This window comes from Hemiscyllium ocellatum, chromosome 7 (assembly GCF_020745735.1).
Source record: "Hemiscyllium ocellatum isolate sHemOce1 chromosome 7, sHemOce1.pat.X.cur, whole genome shotgun sequence".
In the NCBI taxonomy this organism is placed as follows: domain Eukaryota; kingdom Metazoa; phylum Chordata; class Chondrichthyes; order Orectolobiformes; family Hemiscylliidae; genus Hemiscyllium; species Hemiscyllium ocellatum.
Genome location: NC_083407.1, coordinates 50,285,441 through 50,305,448, shown reverse-complemented (window position 1 = coordinate 50,305,448; position 20,008 = coordinate 50,285,441). Strand labels below are relative to the sequence as shown.

At 38.9% G+C, this 20,008-nt stretch overlaps 1 protein-coding gene across 6 annotated transcripts in view; it reads right to left on the bottom strand.

Moving 5' to 3' along the window:
- LOC132817077 (growth factor receptor-bound protein 14-like) overlaps positions 1-20,008 on the bottom strand; it is a 141,047-nt gene that overhangs the window by 87,358 nt on the left and 33,681 nt on the right. The window contains exons 1-6 of one of the 6 annotated variants that reach the window (XM_060827182.1): positions 17,194-17,277; positions 9,758-9,800; positions 9,288-9,444; positions 4,226-4,347; positions 2,455-2,526; positions 559-696 (exon numbers count right to left, since the gene is read on the bottom strand). In XM_060827182.1, coding sequence (XP_060683165.1) covers positions 559-696; positions 2,455-2,526; positions 4,226-4,347; positions 9,288-9,444; positions 9,758-9,800; positions 17,194-17,216 — 555 coding nt within the window. In that variant the 5' untranslated portion in view covers positions 17,217-17,277. Of the gene's footprint in view, positions 1-558; positions 697-2,454; positions 2,527-4,225; positions 4,348-9,287; positions 9,445-9,757; positions 9,801-10,005; positions 10,099-17,193; positions 17,278-20,008 lie in introns of those variants that run through there. The other 5 variants (XM_060827185.1, XM_060827187.1, XM_060827186.1 and 2 more) reach the window with 5 other exon arrangements.

Sequence of the window (20,008 nt, the reverse complement as noted above, 5' to 3'; positions counted from 1 at the left end):
TATTAACTCTCTCCATTCCCTAATGCTTGAAAGTTACATTTAAAAATTTAACCTCATTTCCTTCCCAAGATGAAAATGTTAATTATTTAAATTCCGGAGCAGTGGAAAGTCAACAAAGGTGGTCTTAGAGCCAACAGTTTTAAAATTTGGAAACAAGCCACCCAGAAATCAAAACTGTGCAAGTCAAACGTTAAAAATGTTTACACAAACATCAGATATACAGGAAAAGCAGAGTTGCTTAAAAATGCAAATAGACAATTAGAAATACAATGTATTTAAAGTTGGAGATGAATGGATAAAAAGGATGAACAAAAACAAAAAGTTAGGTATGCTTATTATTATTAAAGCAAAATTGCTGTTAACACACCTAAATTTGCTTCTACTGTAACATTTATTTCAGTAGAAATGTGCATGAAGTTAAGTTCAGCATAAAGGTAATCTAATACACTCTGAACTTTCTTGTAGCTACTGGCACGATATTCCTAAGATGTGACTAATAAAAAAAATCATGGATTGTTTTCTTTTTAAGCTGCCATTCGTTCAACAATGCCACTTTACCTTAGAAGTTCCTTTTGTAGAAAAGTATAACCCAGATCTTCTCAAAACAAAGTAACATTTCTTCCATGTCTTTTTGCCTTGTTCTCTGGCATGAAGGTAACCATGAACCTCAGGGTATGTGCTTGAATTCAAGAAATTCTAAAAACAAAAATTTCAAACTTAGCATTGAAGGTTCAGAAAAAGAAAAATTATGACAGGAAATAAGTAAAGCAACATTAACGTAGACGTCGTGAAATTGACTAAGCTGTGTTTGTTCTACTTCCAGTTCTGAAAAAGCAGGTGGATGGAGGAAATGCTTCAGTGATACCCTCAAGGCCTCACTGACAACATCAGGGAATCACTGGCCCAAGACTGTCCAAAGTGGAGGAGCAGCATCCGGGAAGGCATTGAGCACCTCAAGAGTTGTCATTGGGAAAAAGCAGAAGCCAGGTGAAAACAGTGAAAGGAGCGTGCTGCACACCAACGCTCCACTCACCCTTTCCCATGACCACCTTCTGCCCCAAGTGTAACACAGCCTAAGCAAGCTGCATTGGTCTGTACAGCCATCTATGGACTCACCCGGAGAGTGGAAGAGAGTCATACTGATCTGCAAGGGACCACCAATAATGACGAGGATGATGATGATAATAGGGCCTGGACAGAAAGTTGCTTGGAGTTACCAAATCATAGCCTCTCAAACACTTTTAGATGGCCTCACCTGGGCATTAGTTTATGGATACTCCAAAACAATTCACTGGCTCTCAAAATTTATTTTCACTTTCATATTTGTCCAACTCTGTTCACTGTTTACAATCAAGACATCCCTAATTCTTTGTCCTGACCTTGCCACTAGAAATCTTTCTGCTCACTTGCATCAAGATTTTGACTTCCATATCAATCCCAAGCCTGTTATATCCACATAACTCCTTTAATATCTCTGCCCCTCCCCCCCCCCCGTTTGAATCTCATTTTCCTCCCTCCGGTTATTTCTCTCCTTTATACAAGCTCGCTACCATGTTCTCAGCCATACCAGCAATATTCTCAACTTTGTCTTTTACTCATATGTCCTTATTCACGTGAAGTCACCTCCAATTATTTTCCTGTATATCCATCTAATCACAGGCCTCTACCATCTTACAAACTCACTTTTCTATGCTTTCATGCCAATTTCAACTGCCAAAGTACCAATTACTTTTTGGCACTCCATCAATTTTTTGCAGTATCTCCTATCGCTGTAATATGGATTCCACCTTCACTCCTTCAATTCAAAGATCACAAATTTGTGAACCTGATGCAAAAATAACTTTTGTGCTTTTTTTTCTCTCCCCAAGTGCTTCCTTAAAGCTTCATCAGTAAGTGTTAGGGGATCAAATTCCATTGTTATCAAGATTAAATCAGGAACAGTACAGATTGGCACACCACAGAGATAAGATGTAACCAGCCTGTCAGCCTCTTTTCCAATGCTATTGGCTATTTTAAGAGACATACAGAAATGCACTCCTCTCTAAGGATTAAAGATTAGACAGCAAAATCCACAAGATAAACATTTTTATTTTGTTAGAATAGTGATCATCACTGAAAGGCTGACACTTTGAACACCACAGTACCATACAATGGTTATTGTGACTGCTTATGAAGTTGGGAGTGCAATAGTTGCAACTTCCATGCACCTGACTGCCCTTTTAATCAAAACTAGTATTTCAGACATAAGGTTGGCTTAGTTGCATTATTTGGTAAGGCTAATGACCTTAATCTGCAAGTATAAGCAGGTTCACATTCATTCAGACAGAATTTACTTTTGTTCTGACTTCCTGGTGTCCAGTAATTGGCACTATCAAGCTATGGAGAACATGAACATATATTTTAAAAATATAAACATATAGTTTCAATCCCCTAACTTTAGATAAATTTTCGCACCTGTATTAACTGAGAGTGACTTAAGCTTCCATTTGATTCACTGCAGCTGGACACCATGTGCTCTGGAAAATACTGCTCAAAAAAGAAATTAAAATGTAATAGCATGTTTAGCAGGGTGAGGACAGAATACAAGTATTATATATTATTGTTAAGTTCTGTTAAACATTACAACACCTGCAGTAAAAGAAAACACTGAACTGTACTTTTTCACGAAGTTCAGTACCATTAACTTCAAAACTCTTTTTCCCCAAAGTCTGATGCTGTAAGAAACTTTCACTGATGATACAAAGAAGTTTTAAAAGTGGTGCATCAGCAAGACTTTCACTATCACTTCCTATACTATGACCATGGTGAGATTTCCTGATGGCAACAGTGGTAAGTAAAAATTCAGGCAAATGTGATTAGATTAGATTAGGTTACATACAGTGTGGAAACAGGCCCTTCGGCCCAACAAGTCCACACCGACCCGCCGAAGCGCAACCCACCCATACCCCTACCCCTATATTTACCCCTTACCTAACACTACGGGCAATTGAGCATGGCCAATTCACCTGACCTGCACATCTTTGGACTGTGGGAGGAAACCGGAACACCCGTGGAAACTCACACAGACACGGGGAGAACGTGCAAACTCCACACAGTCAGTCGCCTGAGGCGGGAATTGAACCCGGGTCTCTGGCGCTATGAGGCAGCAGTGCTAACCACTCCATCTGCCACTTCTCAGCCCACTGGCCCATCTGGTCCAGTTCCTGTTGTAATCTGAGGTAACCCTCTTCGCTGTCCACTACACCTCCAATTTTGGTGTCATCTGCAAACTTACTAACCGTACCTCTTATGCTCGCATCCAAATCATTTATGTAAATGACAAAAAGTAGAGGACTCAGCACCGATCCTTGTGTGACTCCATTGGTCACAGGCCTCCAGTTTGGAAAACAACCCTCCACCACCACCCTATGTCTTCTACCTTTGAGCCAGTTCTGTATCCAAATGGCTAGTTCTCCTTGTATTCCGTGAGATCTAACCTTACAAATAAGTCTCCCATGGGGAACCTTGTTGATCACCTTACTGAAGTCCATATAGATCACATCTACCGCTCTGCCCTCAATCCTTTGTTACTTCCTCAAAAAGCTCAATCAAGCTAAAAGACCTTTTAAAAAAAAGGATGAAATTTGCAAATTAAAAAAAAGTGATTACTTTTTTAAAAATCATTAAATATGACAGCAGAGTTTAACTAAGTGTGACAAACAAGAGTGACTTTATGTTTAAACTTATTAAGTGACATTAAGGCAACTCTTCCTTTCAGTCACTTGGGTTTGATGGGTCAGCAGACAGAACTTAGAGGAAATCTAAGTAGCAGACAAGATCTATGTTTGTTACAATACTCAGCCACCGTTTTAGATGAAGTTAACTTTAGCTGAGTGACAGCATGATCCTTCCTAACCATTTTTGCTCCACATTCACCACTGAAGTAAACCTTCACTCCCAAGTGCTACAATTGTCAATGCTGGCCACCATGTTTTTCACATTCCACTTAATATGGCCATAAATATGACCTTTTTTTGCCACAGGTAAAGAAGGTTTAAGAAAAGACAATTTTTTAGCTTGCACAATATTACATGATGACATATACAATCATCTCCTTCCAACCAAGAATGGAAATTCCTGCTTTCCTTTTAAATACAATTCAGAACAAACAAGTCAAAGCAGCATTGATAAAAGTCTGAAAAACATGTCCTTGACATTGGTTACATTTTCTTGCAATTTCACTTACTGAAGGGCTTTTAAAGAATTCATATTTTGCAGAATGTTTTCTGAAATATAGTCTGCTGTCAGTGTCCATCCCCCACGTTGATTGGAACTGAATCACCGATTCATGATCTTCTACAACTCTTTCTATTAGAGAAGTCAAAGAAGGATAAATGACCAAGAAAATTCCAGAAGTATTAATCTTCTGTTTTTTTCAGCAATCAGTTTAGAAAAACAGAACACGCAGGTAACATAGTAGAAGTTGGACTTCACTCATGTCTCACATGGCAAGATTAATAAGTTAACTTATTTTAACAGTTGGTAAAACATTACCATAACTTAGATGCAGTAATAGAAAGGATCACAGCAGAATCCATCATCTATGATTCATGTAATCAATACATTCCTTTAATGCTGCATAATGATAAAACAGGGATTTAACTCAATTAGTTAGAGAGATATGCTTGAACATTTTGGTCCATACCACATTATCCTTATATCACTGTTCATGTGCAACTGTAATTGAGATTTGGTGCTTGGGAGTAGCTCCTCATAACAGGTATGACAGCAGTAGCAAAATTAATAATTAACAAACAGGTTCCCAGAAAGCAGAATGACTGAAAGATGCATAACCTAATAGTACATCCCTTTATTACATTGAGGATTTACAGCATTAGGATATCATGCAATTCCATTTTGAAATTTTGCAATCTTCCTTAATTGTATGCCATAAAATTTAGTTTTGTACTAACATAAATTTATACTCTTGTTCCAATCCTTGCCAACCTATTTAACTGAAATATCCTACAAGAAAAGTCTAACACTTTCATCATTTTATAAATCTCTTCAAAGTCTTTGCCATTCTAGAAAAGGCCTCTGCTTTAAGCTTAATGATAATAATCGGCTCTTCAAGTTAGGCATCAACCTACAAGCCATCCTTTCAAACAATTTGTAAGCCTTTCCATATCACTAGAAATGTGATGTAAGTAAAATGCACTCAGTATTCCTAATGAGGTCAAACCAAAAATAATAAAATTTTGAGCTTTATTTGATAATTTGAGCAATACATCCAAAGCTTTTTCAATAGTTTTCTAGTTGTGAACCCTCAGACAATCACATACCATAATATCAAAATGTTCCTTCCGCTCAACAGCCCTAAGTTTAAGCCTCTGAACACATGCTTAAACTTTAACTCAATTTTTCCATGCAACGTATCAGAGGCCTATTTTATCCATATCTTCCAACCCCCTACCCAATGTCTTTAACCAGATTAATAATGGCTCCAAAACCACTCTCTGGAGGTCACATTAATAACTGGCCCTCATACTTAACCAGTTGTGAACAACAACCTTCTTTCTACAAGAATGAAACCATTTCCCATCCAACCCAAATTCTGACCACTAATCTCAAAAACATTTTTGTTACTACATCAAAAGCTTTGTGAAAATTATAGAAAATCATAATCATTCTGCATAAGACATGATTTAGTCCATGGGGCCTGTGCTATCGCTGAAATAGCTGTACAGTTAGTCTCACTTGTCTATTTATCCCCAACACCCTATCAAATGGTTCCCTAAATTGGAGGTGCTGGCGTTGGACAGAGGTGGACAAGGTTGGAAGTCAGACTACAACGGGTTATTGTCCAACACGTTTATTTGAAATCACAAGCTTTCGGAGCTTGTCTTGACAAAGCTTGTGATTGCAAATAAACCTATTGGACTATAACCTGAAAATCTTTCCCCAGAAGTCTAAATCCCTATCACTTGATTTTTGATTTTTTTTTCAAAAATTAACTTTACCAAATCCTCTCATGAAGTTTTATACCCTTCTACCAGATCTGGCCTGAAGCATTATGCCTGACGAGAGTCATCCGAATTTTGCAAGATTCGCCACTGAGATCTCTAATCCAAAAGTACTTTTTGCTTAGCCTCCTGTCTACCCTCCAAGTCTGAAATATCCTGCCTAAAGTGTAGCAGCTGGGATTAGCTACAATTTTCTAGTTGGAATGAAAGACTTACTGTAAAATTTACGATTTCAATATGCACACTTTAAGATTCTTAGTTACTGCAATACAATATCATTTATAATATCCTTTCTCCAAACACTTATGCTTTCATACTGTTCTGCATTAAATTTCACCTGAAGCACTGCACAGTTTTAGTGCCATTACTGAGGAAGGGTATACCAACTGCATGAAAGATTCATTACTTGGGATTCCAGGGATGAGGAGATTGTCCTGAGGACAGATTAAATAGACTGGGCCTATATTTCCTGAAAATTAGAAGAATAACAGGTGATCTAATTGAAACATACAAAATTCTTATGGGACTTGACAGATAAATGCAGCAAAGCTTTTTCCACTGGCTGCAGGGTCGAGAACTAGGGAGGTGTCAGGAGTCAGTAATTTAGAATTGAGAAGAAGCAAAATTTCTTCAGTCAAAAGGTTGTGCTCTTTGGAATTCTATTCAGTACAAGGCACTGTTAGTGAGTTTATTAAAAAGAGGTCAATTCTAAGGGAATTAAAACATTTGGAGACATTGAGAATGACTTTGGCTGATTTTCTCACGATCGTGTTGAATTGTGAAGCAGGTTCAAAAGAGTTCCGTGAATTATTCCTGTTCTTTTTCTAAAAATGCACCAGCCATTCAGCAGCTTATCTCCTTAAGAGGTTTAGTTGTAACATCGCTGCTGTTACATCTGGCTGATTGTTAGTCAGAAAACTTTGAAATTTGCTCTGCATATATAACTCAATGCAGATAACCAGATAATGCTTATGTCAAGTGTCCGAGAATACATTACTATGTTAAAGATAGTAATCAAGTTGCTGTTGTGTACCCAGGTACAGCTCATTAACATATACAGCAATGGGTCTAATACTGGCCAGTGGTGAAATATACTTCCCTCCAGTCTGAAAAACAAACCATTCAAAACTATTGTATTCTTTGTCAACTTTGTATCCACACAGTGCCTTTAATCGAATGGGCTCCAATTTTGTTTACAAATCTTTGACATGGTTTATGCTAAATATCCAAAGGTTGCATTGTTAAGCTATTGGAATTTCATAAGCAGCATCACATTACGTATCACCCCATTGCAACATCTTCAAAGAAGTTGCTGCATTTTCATGCTTCATGAAGAACTCAGCAAAGAAAGTGCTCATCATTTCAAAAGTAAATACTCTAAACATGATAGGTTTTCTATGGTGAAGTGTTTTTGCCAGAACCGTCGATTTCCCTGCTCCTCAGATGCTGCCTGACCTGCTGTGCTTTTCGAGCACCACACTCTTGAGTCTAATCTCCAGCATCTGCAGACCTCACTTTCACCTAGATTTTCTATGGTATTGATCATTCACTCCAGAATTAAAAATTAACTCATACCAGTGTGGTGTTTCAATCTGTTAGGTTTTCATCGCCATTGGAGGTTTTGCTTTTGAAAAAGAATACAACTTAATTCTAATTTAAAAATTATTCACCTAAACTAATCATTCACTCCATTCGGTTTTTATTTATGATTTTACATCAAATTCATTCTTTTTTCTTATACTTCTTGTCAATCCTTGCACAATTAATTTCAGAATCCTTCAATCTGATCAGTTAATATTTGCCCTGTGCTCCTTGCAGCAAGATTATCAGCAGTAACTTGTGATGTAGAAGTTCCAATATTATAAAGAACAAAGACAAGGTTAAGCTTAACTAAATGGCAGGCATATTAGCTTTCTTGGTCCAGCAACACTGAGCCATTGACCAGAGTTTAAAAAACTAAATTGACTGAAAGGGTTAAATTGAGGACAATTTGGGGGAATTAGGATTTTTTTCCCCTGAAGAATGGAGAAAGAAACATTGCTCTAATTGAGATGAGTAAATGACTTAATAGGATAGAGAGATGTGTGCATACAGGTACACACAATGCAAAACAAAATGCTACAGCCTTAAGGTTTGAGCCAAGCATTTCAAGGGTGACACAAAAGCAAAGTATCACAGATGCAGAAAATCTGAAATAAAAATCAGCAATGTTGGAAGTACTCTGTGGAACAAGAAACAGAGCTAATGTTTTGAGTCTGGTTTAACTCTTGTCAGATCTAAATTTAATTCTGCTTTTCTGTCCACAGATACACTAACAGTCTCTTCAGCAGGTTGTTTTTATTTCAGATTTACAACCTCCATAATATTTTGCTTTAATCTAGAACATTAATTCTGTTCGTCTCCATAGATGCTGTTCAATATGCTAAGTTACTTTTCACTTTTTGTTCAAATTCCTCACAAAGGGGAGAGAAAATCTGGTACTGGGACTTCCAAATAAAGCTGTTGAGTGTAGGTCAGCTGCAAAGCCAAAAATATAAATCAATACATTTTATCAGTAAAAAGTGAAATTATGCACTAATGGAGACTCCAGGTGTTTCTTCAACAGTATACAAACATGAGTGGAGTGTATCCAGTTTATAACATAATTACTCAGCAAAGAACTGATACTTTTCACAGAAAGTGTTAGCTTTAATCAACAAATCAGGAACTTTTTTTAAAAAATCAAGAAGGTAATTATTGGAGTATTTTAAAAAATGCCAAAATAAATCAGTTATTTTAACATGGTCTTACAAGCAAATAACTGACAGGATTGTTTCTACTCAATTTGGCACCACACCAGATTTAATTGAAAATTAGAGCAAAATCTTGGAAATTAAGAAACAAAGTCAGCTAATTCATCATCGATGGAAGCCCATTGAAAGGTTATCCTGAAACATATTTTGATTGACTACCTCAATGAAAATTGTAGTTGATTATCCACAGACAACAGTGCAATAAAATTTTGCACTCACTGTTCCAAAGGTACGCCTCTCTGTGCACACTGATAGGCACTAAAATTGTGCATGTGCAACTGAATAATTGCCTCAATGGTAGAGGAATGACACAATAAACATGAGCTACAGCACAGAACATAAAAGCAAAATAAGTACAAACTTGCATATACATAGTAAAAAAAGATTCATTTCTAACACATGGCATCAAATAAAAACTATGCAGCAAAGCTGAGCAAAAAAGAAAAATTCAGCTTCGTGTAGCGAAATTAATATCCATGATATTCACACTTACCCATGTCAAGACAAGGAAGGTACTCAATGAGTGTCCAGGTATTGTCATTGACACAGTGATTATTCTTGAGAAACAACTGACACACATCACGAGCTATGATGTCACTTGGCACCTCCAATGTCTGACTGGTGCCATCTTCATTAAATACTTTAATTACCTGCACATAATAACCAAGGTGTAAGGTATAAAATGTAATAGATGCATATATTAAATCCCTGTTAGCAAGTGAAATGAATTAATCATTTAACATTCTACTTATCAGTGAGTGGAATTTGAAATCTCTTCAATTTTTGTATCCAGTACAAAAATGAAAACTGTCCAAATTTTAGTGTCAAAGTAAAACTGCATAATCATGCCACCAACTATAATACCATACAGATTTGAAAATAAATGTTTACTGTGTTTCAAATCCTTCTCCAAACGTTCACATTTTTCTATCTTGATTATTTATATTAGCATTCCTTACTTACCAGCAGAGATGACGACAATCGAACTTGCATATCTTGATCAGCTCTGCAATCAATGTAAGCATGGGCGCATTGCATTATAAAAAAGATTGTACAGGTAATTTAGAATTGCACATTAGGACACGCCAAATGAACCGGAGTTATCTACACTTGCCCTCGTCTGAAATGAGGTGATGATATGGTGCTGTTACCAGCACTTTCCTGACTCCACAGCCGCATGTTATTACATTTTTCACCCAATCACCGCCTACCTTTCCAAGAATCAGCATGAGTAGAACTTCCCTTAGTCCTCAAACTTAGAGCAAAGAGAGTGAACTGTGCCTGTTTAATCTCTGATTCACACTTCTATTTGAATGAATAGTAACTAATATAATCTACCCTCTGAGTTAATGACGCAGAAATAGAAATAAGTCTCGAGTGTAACTTCAGGTAACTCAACTCTGCCTCCCGACGAAGGGTGGTGGGGGAGGGGCAAAAGGCACTGAACAGGGACTTGCTGATGCAGCAGCCTTCATGCAGTTTTTGTTTGAAAATGAGATCACAAAAGGCAAGACAAGTTAGCCTGTCAATACACAAAATATCTTGTCAGTGCATTCCGGCTTGTCTAAGTTAAGCACTATCAAAGGCTTTAACAAGTAGGAGGCTTCCCTTATGACGCCGCATGAACTGAGGTACATAATCTGCTATTTAAATCCGTCAGCATGGAGGTTTCGAAGACAAAAACTGAAGGATCTCCAATCACAGAATGGAAACTACATGTAAAACCTTATGTTGCGAAGTTTTGTCTATCTTGCATATTATAGAATGGCGAAGTACAACATTGAAACCATCGTTGTCTTAGCTGCTTGGTAAATGCGATTTATCGAAATGTTTGCAATTTTTTGAAAGGAACTAACAACTTTGCAGAATTAAAGTTTAAAATTGCAGCGTTTTGTTTTACGCAAAAGGTGACTTCCCTTGTAGAGAAATGATATACGAAATGCATTCAGGCTTAATTCTAATTGTGTCCCTGTATGCGTTTTAATTTCAGTGGCTCTGCCAAACCAAAGCTCAGAACTATCATATTTCATGAAGAACAGTGCTCATTTTGTCATGAGGTACGGAACACACAATGCTTCAGTACCCGTATCTTTGCCTGAAACGTTTTAATTAATATAACTGTATTCGCCTTGCTTTAGTCTAAGATATCAGAATACAAAAAAGTTCTTAAAATGAGTTGAAATATACAAACTAAATTTATAAATAATTATTGTTGGAGATCAAATGTAATAATTCCAAATTATTTTAACCTTTTAAGTTCTTTACTGTGAAATGGAAAATCAAATAGACACATTTGATTAATCATAGCTACATATTTATTATATTGATGTTACAGTAATCAAAAATAAATATTTTCTGAAAAGCAAAAGATTTTGGAGGTGTGGACTTGTTGGGCCAAATGGCTTGTTTCCTCACTGTAGGTAATCTAATCTAACAACTGTGCTCAGTTTCCATCAGAGGAGTGAGGATAGACACAGTCCTGGTATAAGCCTTCAGTGGCCATTGGAAAGAAGCCACCTACCAGATTCATTCCTCCTATTTACAAACCAGGTCACATCTTCTACCTGTCTTCACCTATCCTCATTTTGTGGGATGTCACAGTGGCTCAGTGAGTAACACTGCTACCTCTCAGCGGCAGGAACCCGGGTTCAATTCCAACTTCGGGACACTGTGGAATTTGTGCGTTGTCCCTGTGTCTATACTGGTTTCTTCTGGGTGCTCTGGTTTGCTCCCACAGTCCAAAGATGTGCAGGTTAGGTGACTCGTTTATACTAAATTGCCCATAGTGTTCAGGGATGGGTAGGCTAGTTTTATTAGTAAGGGGAAATGTAGAGTAATTGGGTGGGGTGCTCTTCAGAGGGTCAGTTTGAACTTGTTCGGCCAAATGGCCTGTTTCCACACTGTAGGATTCTATGATCCACCACACCCCTTTTTATCTGCAGCTCCCCTTACACCCACCCTGTAGTCCTGAAGAAGGGTTACACCCAAAACGTCGACTTCTGCACCACATAATGCTGATTAGCCTGCTGTGTTCTTCCAACCTCCTGCTTGTTTACATTGGGTTCCGGCATCTGCAGTTGTTTAGTCTCCCACCTAGTGAAGCGGCGACAGATTTTTTTTACATTTCAGAGTTTCCTGAGGATATGCATAGTCTTTGGCTAAGAATGAAAGAGTCCATGCAGCTCATGTGTGCCATAATAGCTCATGGCTTTGAATGCATGAGTTTCTCCATTGAGAAGGTGGTCAATGGTTTGGACAGCAATATGTCTTTTCCTCAAGATGCATGCAGGAACTGCATATTGATGTCCATGGGATGCATTCGATGTTATGTTGTCATGACAGACTCAAAACATTAACTTCGTTCCTCCCTGCACAGATGCTGCCAGACCTGCTGAGTTTCCCCAGTGTTCTGTGTTTGTTTGACATAATTGCAAGAGGCTGCTAAACTTGTTTTTAAGAGGTGGGTATTTTTAATTGTTATGGGGACAACTCCAAACTGCTCCTACAAAAAAAAGTCTTTTGTGCTAAGGGTTACAGATTTAAAACAGACTTATGGATTAATTCTCACAAATGGTCAGGAATCTGTGGAATTCACTACCTTCAAGTACAGCAGGTGCTAGGACATTGAATAAGTGTAAGGAAGAGATGGGTTGTTTTTTAAATTAATAATGAGTTAAAGGATTAAATGGAGGCGGCAGGAAAGTGGAGTTAAAGTTGAGATGAGATTGTCCAGGATCATGTTAAATGGTGGAGCAGACTCAAGGGCCTGAATTGAGAGTGTGGTGCTGGAAAAGCACAGCAGGTCAGGCAGCATCCAAGGAGCTGGATAATTGATGTTTGGGACAAAAGCCCTTCATCAGGAAACTTATGCCTGAAACGTCGATTCTCCTACTCCTCAGATGCTGCCTGACCTGCTGTGCTTTTCCAGCACCACACTTTCGACTCTAATCTCAAGCATCTGCAGTCCTCACTTTTGCTCAAGGGTCTGAATTGCCTACTCCTGTTACGGTGCTTGTATTCTTTTGTAAAGCAACTTTCTGTATTATAATGCTTACATGGTTTCAGACATTCTGCCATTTTCTTTTCCAAATCAGCATAATAATTTGAAAAAGCCTACATGATGTGAAGTAGGTATTTCTAATTAGTGTCTTTTCATTGAATTTATTCTCTTTTGTGCACTTATCTCCTGTAATTAAAGAACATCTGCGAATTATTGTGAATATGTCTCAGTACTAACCATCACATTATTGAAAAAAAATGAAGCCCATGATTTATAAAGTGACATTTCATTCTGCGATCTGACCTGTGCAGTTCGTATGCTCAGCTGGGATCATAGCAAAACAAAGGTCTGTAACTAGAAATGGATTACAAACGCTTAACTATGGGCACATATTTGACATTCCATTAGAAATTCAGCTATTCAAAGAAAGAAAATATTAATTTTTATTTCCTATATCAGAAGAAAACTGCCAAAGAATGACAAGTAGTCAATTTTTTTCGCAGTTTGGGTACCAAAGAGTTAAAAATAATATTGGTGGCTACCACTGCTGCCTCACAGTGCCAAGGACCTGGGTTTGTTTCCAGCCTTAAGGGACTGTGTGGTGTTTGCACATTCTCTCTGCGCCTGTGTGGATTTCTCCAGGTGCTCCGGTTTCCTCCCATAGTCCAAAGATGAGCAGGTTAGGTGGATTGACCATGCTAAATTATCCATAGTGTCTAGGGATGTGTAGGTTAGGTGGATTTGCCATTATAGGTTACAGGGAAAGGGTAGGGGACTGGCTCTGTGTGAATGCTGTTTGGAGGGTTGTTGTGGACTTGGGCCAGCCAATTGGCCTGCTTCCATCCTATAGCGATTCTAATCATCCAACATAATCCCTCACTATTTCTGACAACGATGGCAAAGGTTTTCAGATCTTGGAGGATTAATTTCTGGATGACTATTTGAATACCTGTCATACTAACAACAGCCAAGTGAAACAGCTGACAAATTCACAGGCAAATGTCAATACAATGATACAGAATGTGATTTCAGCAAAGCTATCATGGCTGAAAGATTAATGAAACTGGTCATTGCCTCAACACCTATCAGTTCCTTCTGAAAGCACTTCTGGACAAATCTAACCATTTTTTTATTGATGATCTGTCGGTAGAAGGATGCAAGTCCAAAGCAATTATTGCAGGCCAGCGTGCCCTTACTAACTTCACACCACACCACAAGCACTGCAGCTCAAGAAGGCAGCTCAGCACCACCATATCCAGGACAATTAGGGATGGATAATAGATGTTGGCCTGTCTAGCAACACCTGCTTTCCATGAGCAAATATAAATCAACCTATACTGTGCTTTAAAATATCCTAATTCAAAATATACACAGAAATTAAACAGAAGTATAATGGATTTGATTTCTCATAAAATTACATCTGAAAAAGAATGCCAATATCTCAACTCCCTGCCCTTCTTCAATTCTTGTAGTCATAATGAAATTATAACATCACTAAAGCTACTCAAACATTTAAAACAACATTTTCAATGTAATATTTGATTTTATCATCAACTTTAAAAGGAATGCAGTGTACTGCGAGAATATTTCGACTGTCCCTGGTTACAAGAAGAGACAATATGCCAAATACCCCATTTTATACCCAAATGTGACTAGAAGATTTAAGTTATGAGGAGCTGGATAAGTTGGGACCTTTTTTCACTGGAGCCTAGGAGGTTGAGGGATGACCTTATAAAGGTTTATAAAATCATAAGGCGCAAAGGTACGATCAATAGCAAAGGTAGGGGAGTTCAAAACTAGAAGGCATATTTTTAGGGTAAAGTACAAAGATTTATAAGGAACCTGAGGGGCAACTTTTTCACACAGAGGGCAGTTTGCATGAACTGCCAAAGGAGGTGGTGGATGCAGGTACAGTTACAACATTTAAAAGACATTTGGTGAAAAGGAAAGGTTATGGACCAAACACAGGAAAATGGAACTAGTTTAGTTTGAGAAACTTGTTGGCATAGATGTGTTAGACTGAAGGGTCTGTTTCTGTGCTGCATGACCCTATGACTCTATGTCTTAGAAGAATGCATTAGTGCATTGAAGATTGTTGTTGGACTCAATTTGTTGAGGTACACTGAATGTGGTGATCGATGTGTTAACATGCATTTCACAAGTGGCTTCTTGGATTTTGTCACATAAAAGGAATTTCAGTGAAATAATCAGTCTCTAGAATATAATATTTCCCTTAAAAATAAACAAGAATTATGTTATCATCTTATTATTCTCTCTTTTTCAATATGAGAGATATTTGTGAGAGTAAGCATTGTTGATTCCCTACATAAACAAGAACTTTGAGGGTATTATTCCAACTACTGTGTTTCATGTTATAATTTTAAATTTCTTTCAATGATATTATTCATTTTCACTGAAAATCTGGTTTCCTATAAGGACATTTTAATCTCCACTTTTTCATAAGGACCATCACCATCCACATAAAATCTACCGTTAACTCACACAATCAAGTTTCCATCTCTGCTTATAGTACCATAAAGCCCTTAACAAAGTCACAAAGAACGTCATTACATTAAGTCCTGACCAGAAAGTCTATAGTCTTACCACAGTCTCTCTCTCTAGGATAGATATACCTTTTTATCTGAAGCTCTGATATTTATATTTGCTATTGGCACACTTACGTCAAATTTAAATAATTGAGTAGTACAGAAGTAATATTCTATCTTACCACTGCCATCATTGCAACATTTTAGTATTTTCAGTCTAGATATTTTTCTTGGGTGCAGAATCATCAATGACTGCCAGTATATTTAGCTTGCTCTCTATACTGCAGCTTTGCTTGACTAATATTAGCCCAGAATTAAACAATTTGCTGTTTACAGCTGTTAGTTTCTATACATAACCTCGATGATCTTCAGTTTCAGAAAATGTTAGAAAAATATAGCATGGATTATAAGTGTACTAATATATTTAATATGACTAAGTGAACAAACACAATGAAATATACAGATTTATAAGTCAATTTTAATTTCACACAGGCAGCCATTGGAGCAATTCTGCTATTGTTCATTATTGTTGCCAGGAGGCCTGAGCATTTTTTTTTTGCCAAGAGCAACCTGCAAGCACCAGAGTACAACTCGGATTGTACTAACTCAGACCATGGTGATTAGTTGACCAACAGTCAGACATTGGAGAAAGAGAGGAATGGTGGTAATAACTAGGCTGGCTCATATGGGTGTGATGAAGGTTCATGATATTATTATTAGTTGGATCTTGGGTTCTAAAGAGCACAAAACCATGTATAGTTTTAATTTTTTTTCTGTGTGGTGTGTGTTAAGGAGGGGAGAAATAATTTTTGTTCCATTTTTGAATAATGTTAGTGATACTGAACTGTCTGTACGTGTATTTAGATGTATATAAAAAAGTTTTGTTTAAGGAAAGATCGTAGAGGTGAATAGTTCAATGCTTTGGAACAAGCAGTGGAAGAGAGAAAAAAAATAGAGCAGTTGCCCAACAATAAGGTTTCCCATGATACAGAGAGACAACAGAAGTTTTCTTTTTGGAAAGGGAAAATCATCCAGATATTTAAGGAATGTGCAGGTCTCTTCCAGAGGGAGCAAAGATCAGTTAGAGTGCAAAGGTTTGTGCCCATGGCAATGGGGTTTATCAGTCTCTAATGACGGTCAGGGCAGAGAAAAAAAGAACAACTGAATTAACTTTGAAGTCCGTAAGTCAAAACCTCTGTAAGTCAAAGGCTTTAAGATTTCTGAGAGGAAGACATCCTACATCACTAATTCATAACTGTATCAATCCAGGTTTCACACTGAACTCTAGTATTACCATCAGCTGGGGACCATCAGTTGGAAATTTATGGAGATGGTGTTTCTTGGCTGGCTCATTCCACCCCCACCCCAACCAGAAGAAAAGTCAGTGGCCAGTTGACAGATTTAACATAAGCCTGTCCTGTAGGCATAACAAGCTGCAGCTGCAAATGTGTTGCTGGTCAAAGCACAGCAGGTAAGGCAGCATCTCAGGAAGCAAGATTAGTGCAAAATACACTTGCGCCCTTCAATGGGAGGAATTCCCATGCTCAGGAGCTGCTCACCAATCTGATTAGATAGCAGCTTTAGCAATCCTGAAAGTACCAGTAATTCATGGTGCGATAAAAACAAAATACTGCAGATGCTGGAAGTCTGATGTAAAAACAGAAAATTCTGGAGAGATTTAGTCGTCTGGCAGCAACTGAGGAGAAAGAAACAAAGTTAACATCTTGAATCTGATAAACCCTTGGATCTCCTCTGAAGAACAGTGACACTGGATTTGAAACATGAACTCTATTTCTCTCACTACAGATGATGAATTACCATACATTATCACCCTGATTATTGCCTAATCTCACCTCATTAATATGCAGTATCCCATTCTTCCTCACATCAAATAGCAGAAGATGCTGACATTTCCAGACACATAAATCAGAGCAGGTACGTGGGAACTCCAGCTCATCATTTGCTCTTCCGAACGTCTCTCCTGGACATCAGGCACCAACATCCCTGGGCACACACCATGGCACAGACTCTACATTCACAGACATTGATATTGATATTTTATCATGGTACATCTCTGATCCACTTATAGTATGTTTCTGCACTTCAGTGCTATACTTCGAAGTGCACGAAAACCTTTCCTTGCAATGTTACTGCCAGAAACCTTTTTCAAGCAACAACAGGCACCTAGCTCATGGACTGGACCCCTGTATATTTCAGTGCTGCTCTCGTCCCTCAGCGCTCATTCACTTTCTGCCTACTTTGATGCTTGCAGCATCCCTGCTTTGCCTATCCTTTCCTTTCGGCACTTTGCACTCTCACCTATACCTAAAGGCTCACGGTATGTCTGTCTTAACTTGTCTTTTAGCACTGAACAAAGCCAGGGAGCTTGTCATGTAGTCAGCAGCAGTGATCAATCAAGGGAGCGGACACGTTGCAATATGATACTAACCTACGTCAGTGCACCATGTGTCAGCCACATGCATGTCAAAGACACTGCATATACTGCAAGCAAATGGCCATGTCTCAAAGTCTAAGTGGAGTAGTCCTTAGCCAAGTCCACAGAGACACCTTTCAGATGGGAGTTCTGGCACTGTAAGTCAAACCACTTCTGATATCAGTCCAGCATCTTAGGGTAACAAAGTCATGGGGTCCAACCTCTACAGTCTATGGAATGGGACTGTGTAATCAGTCCAGTGAGTTGCGGGAAGACTGTCAGGAAATTGCACAAGTATCACTCAGGAATCTGCTCACTCATTGTTTGAGACTGTCCAGTTGAGTCACACATGGTCAGTTCGAGGGTCTTGTCCACTACAAGTCAAGAGTGGGTTATCAGGGGCCATTGGTGGTGTAGAAAAGCTGATCTTCATTGTGGGGTTTGGAAGCAGAATGCAGGGATGCAGAGCAGATTACAATAGTGAAGGGAGACAACTCAACATATAAATGGGGGGAGGCAATAGAGTATTGATGGGAAAGGGGTAATGTGGGAGGGAATTGCATAAATTGTAAACATCACCTTTGTGGATTACTAGATCGAGCAGCATACATGATATGCCTGGGACTGAGGAGCAAATGAAGTTGGCAGGTGAAAATTTAGGTAGATGGATTGGGTGGGGATTTGGGGAAGTTCAAAGACTCTGAGGTTGACAGGGAGGACTAAAACAAAATGAAATATTACATTTGGAGTTTCACCAATGTTAAGAAGCTGAACCTGAAACTTGCTGCTGGTGGAGCGACTGTTGTTTCTGCCCATTGTGCTCTAAATAACAAGTGCACAATGGTGCAAAAGTAGCTGCCACCATAGCCGAACTGGGTGCACTAAGTGTTTCATTCAATAAGGGATAAAACCTTCAGTGTCAAGCAATGTGAGGTCCTTCAAAAGGGTAAAAGCATTACAAAGTCATCCATACACTAAAGATGGTACCTGTTAGCACTACATGCTATGGGAGCTTGAAGCATTAACATACTGTGTGGAGTTCACATCCTTGCCTAAGCAGTCTCGACCATATGATGCAGCATTAAGAATCAATCTCACTAATGCCTGAGATGCATTAGCTATGTCCTTGTACCTGGAAAGATTGAACCTATTTGCCAAAGCAACAGTCAGCTGTGATTTAACCATTAACTGCATATGGTGCAGAAGCTGTACACTTCACACCTTGAGCTTTCAAACATACTGCAGCGCTCAGGAAAGCAATACCTTCAATGTCATAGTTATGGGCAAACCAACATTTGCACACATAGCTGATGAAGAAAAGGTTACTTATAAATATCAAACCATGTTGATAGCAACATGTCACCCATGCCATGTCATTGTCACATCTTTGCTACCCACAGAAGATCTTCTTCATTTCCCATCCATTTCCATCTCAGTACAGTTGCAGGTCCACAGTTAGGGTGAAGTGAGCCATGCAATGGTGGTGCCCATGGCCTTTCAGATTTGGTCAGGCCTGCCTGGGGCTGCTTATTTCTAGAAACCCAGACACACTGGATGCTTCCTGCCTAGAGGCAGTTACATTCTCCTCAACTTGACTTCTCACAGATCTGAGGGTGGCAGAAAGGGCGCAGGCCAGGCTACCTATAGAATGTCTTGAGAGGAGCCCTCTGGGGTCGCTATATCTGTTTTCTCCTTTAGATAGATGCCTATGAGCACTGTTCTGACGCCTTTTGAGGAAGAGGCTCAGCTCAAAGTCTCTCGTTCCCCTGTCAGCTTGCTGTTGGTGCTGAGCACCAATGACAACAGCAGTGGAGTGCAGGTCTCTATGCATGTCCAGCTGACTCAGACTTCAGGACTTGGTTCCCAAATATCTGCAGAGGCAATCAGACATTCACATGTGTGAGACAGCAATATCCCAACTCCTTTAATGTAGCCCTACAACAGTCGTGTCCCATTGTCCAGTGCTCCTGACCCTCCTGCCTGCTGCTCCGGTGTCTGCTTGTGCCTGTCAATGAAATCACAAATTGATGACACCCCAGAGTCCTTTCCTGCCTGAGGACCAGAGGGTGCTCTGTCTCCAGACTTCTGAGTGCCACCAACCTGGGTGTTTCTTCCTTAACCACTGCAAAGATATGGCAGTGACATCCTCAGCATCAAATGCTACTGATTCTAATCATGTTAATGTGGCCAGTGTCCGAGCTGGTGGAGGGTGCAGGAGGCAGGGTTGCTGGTGC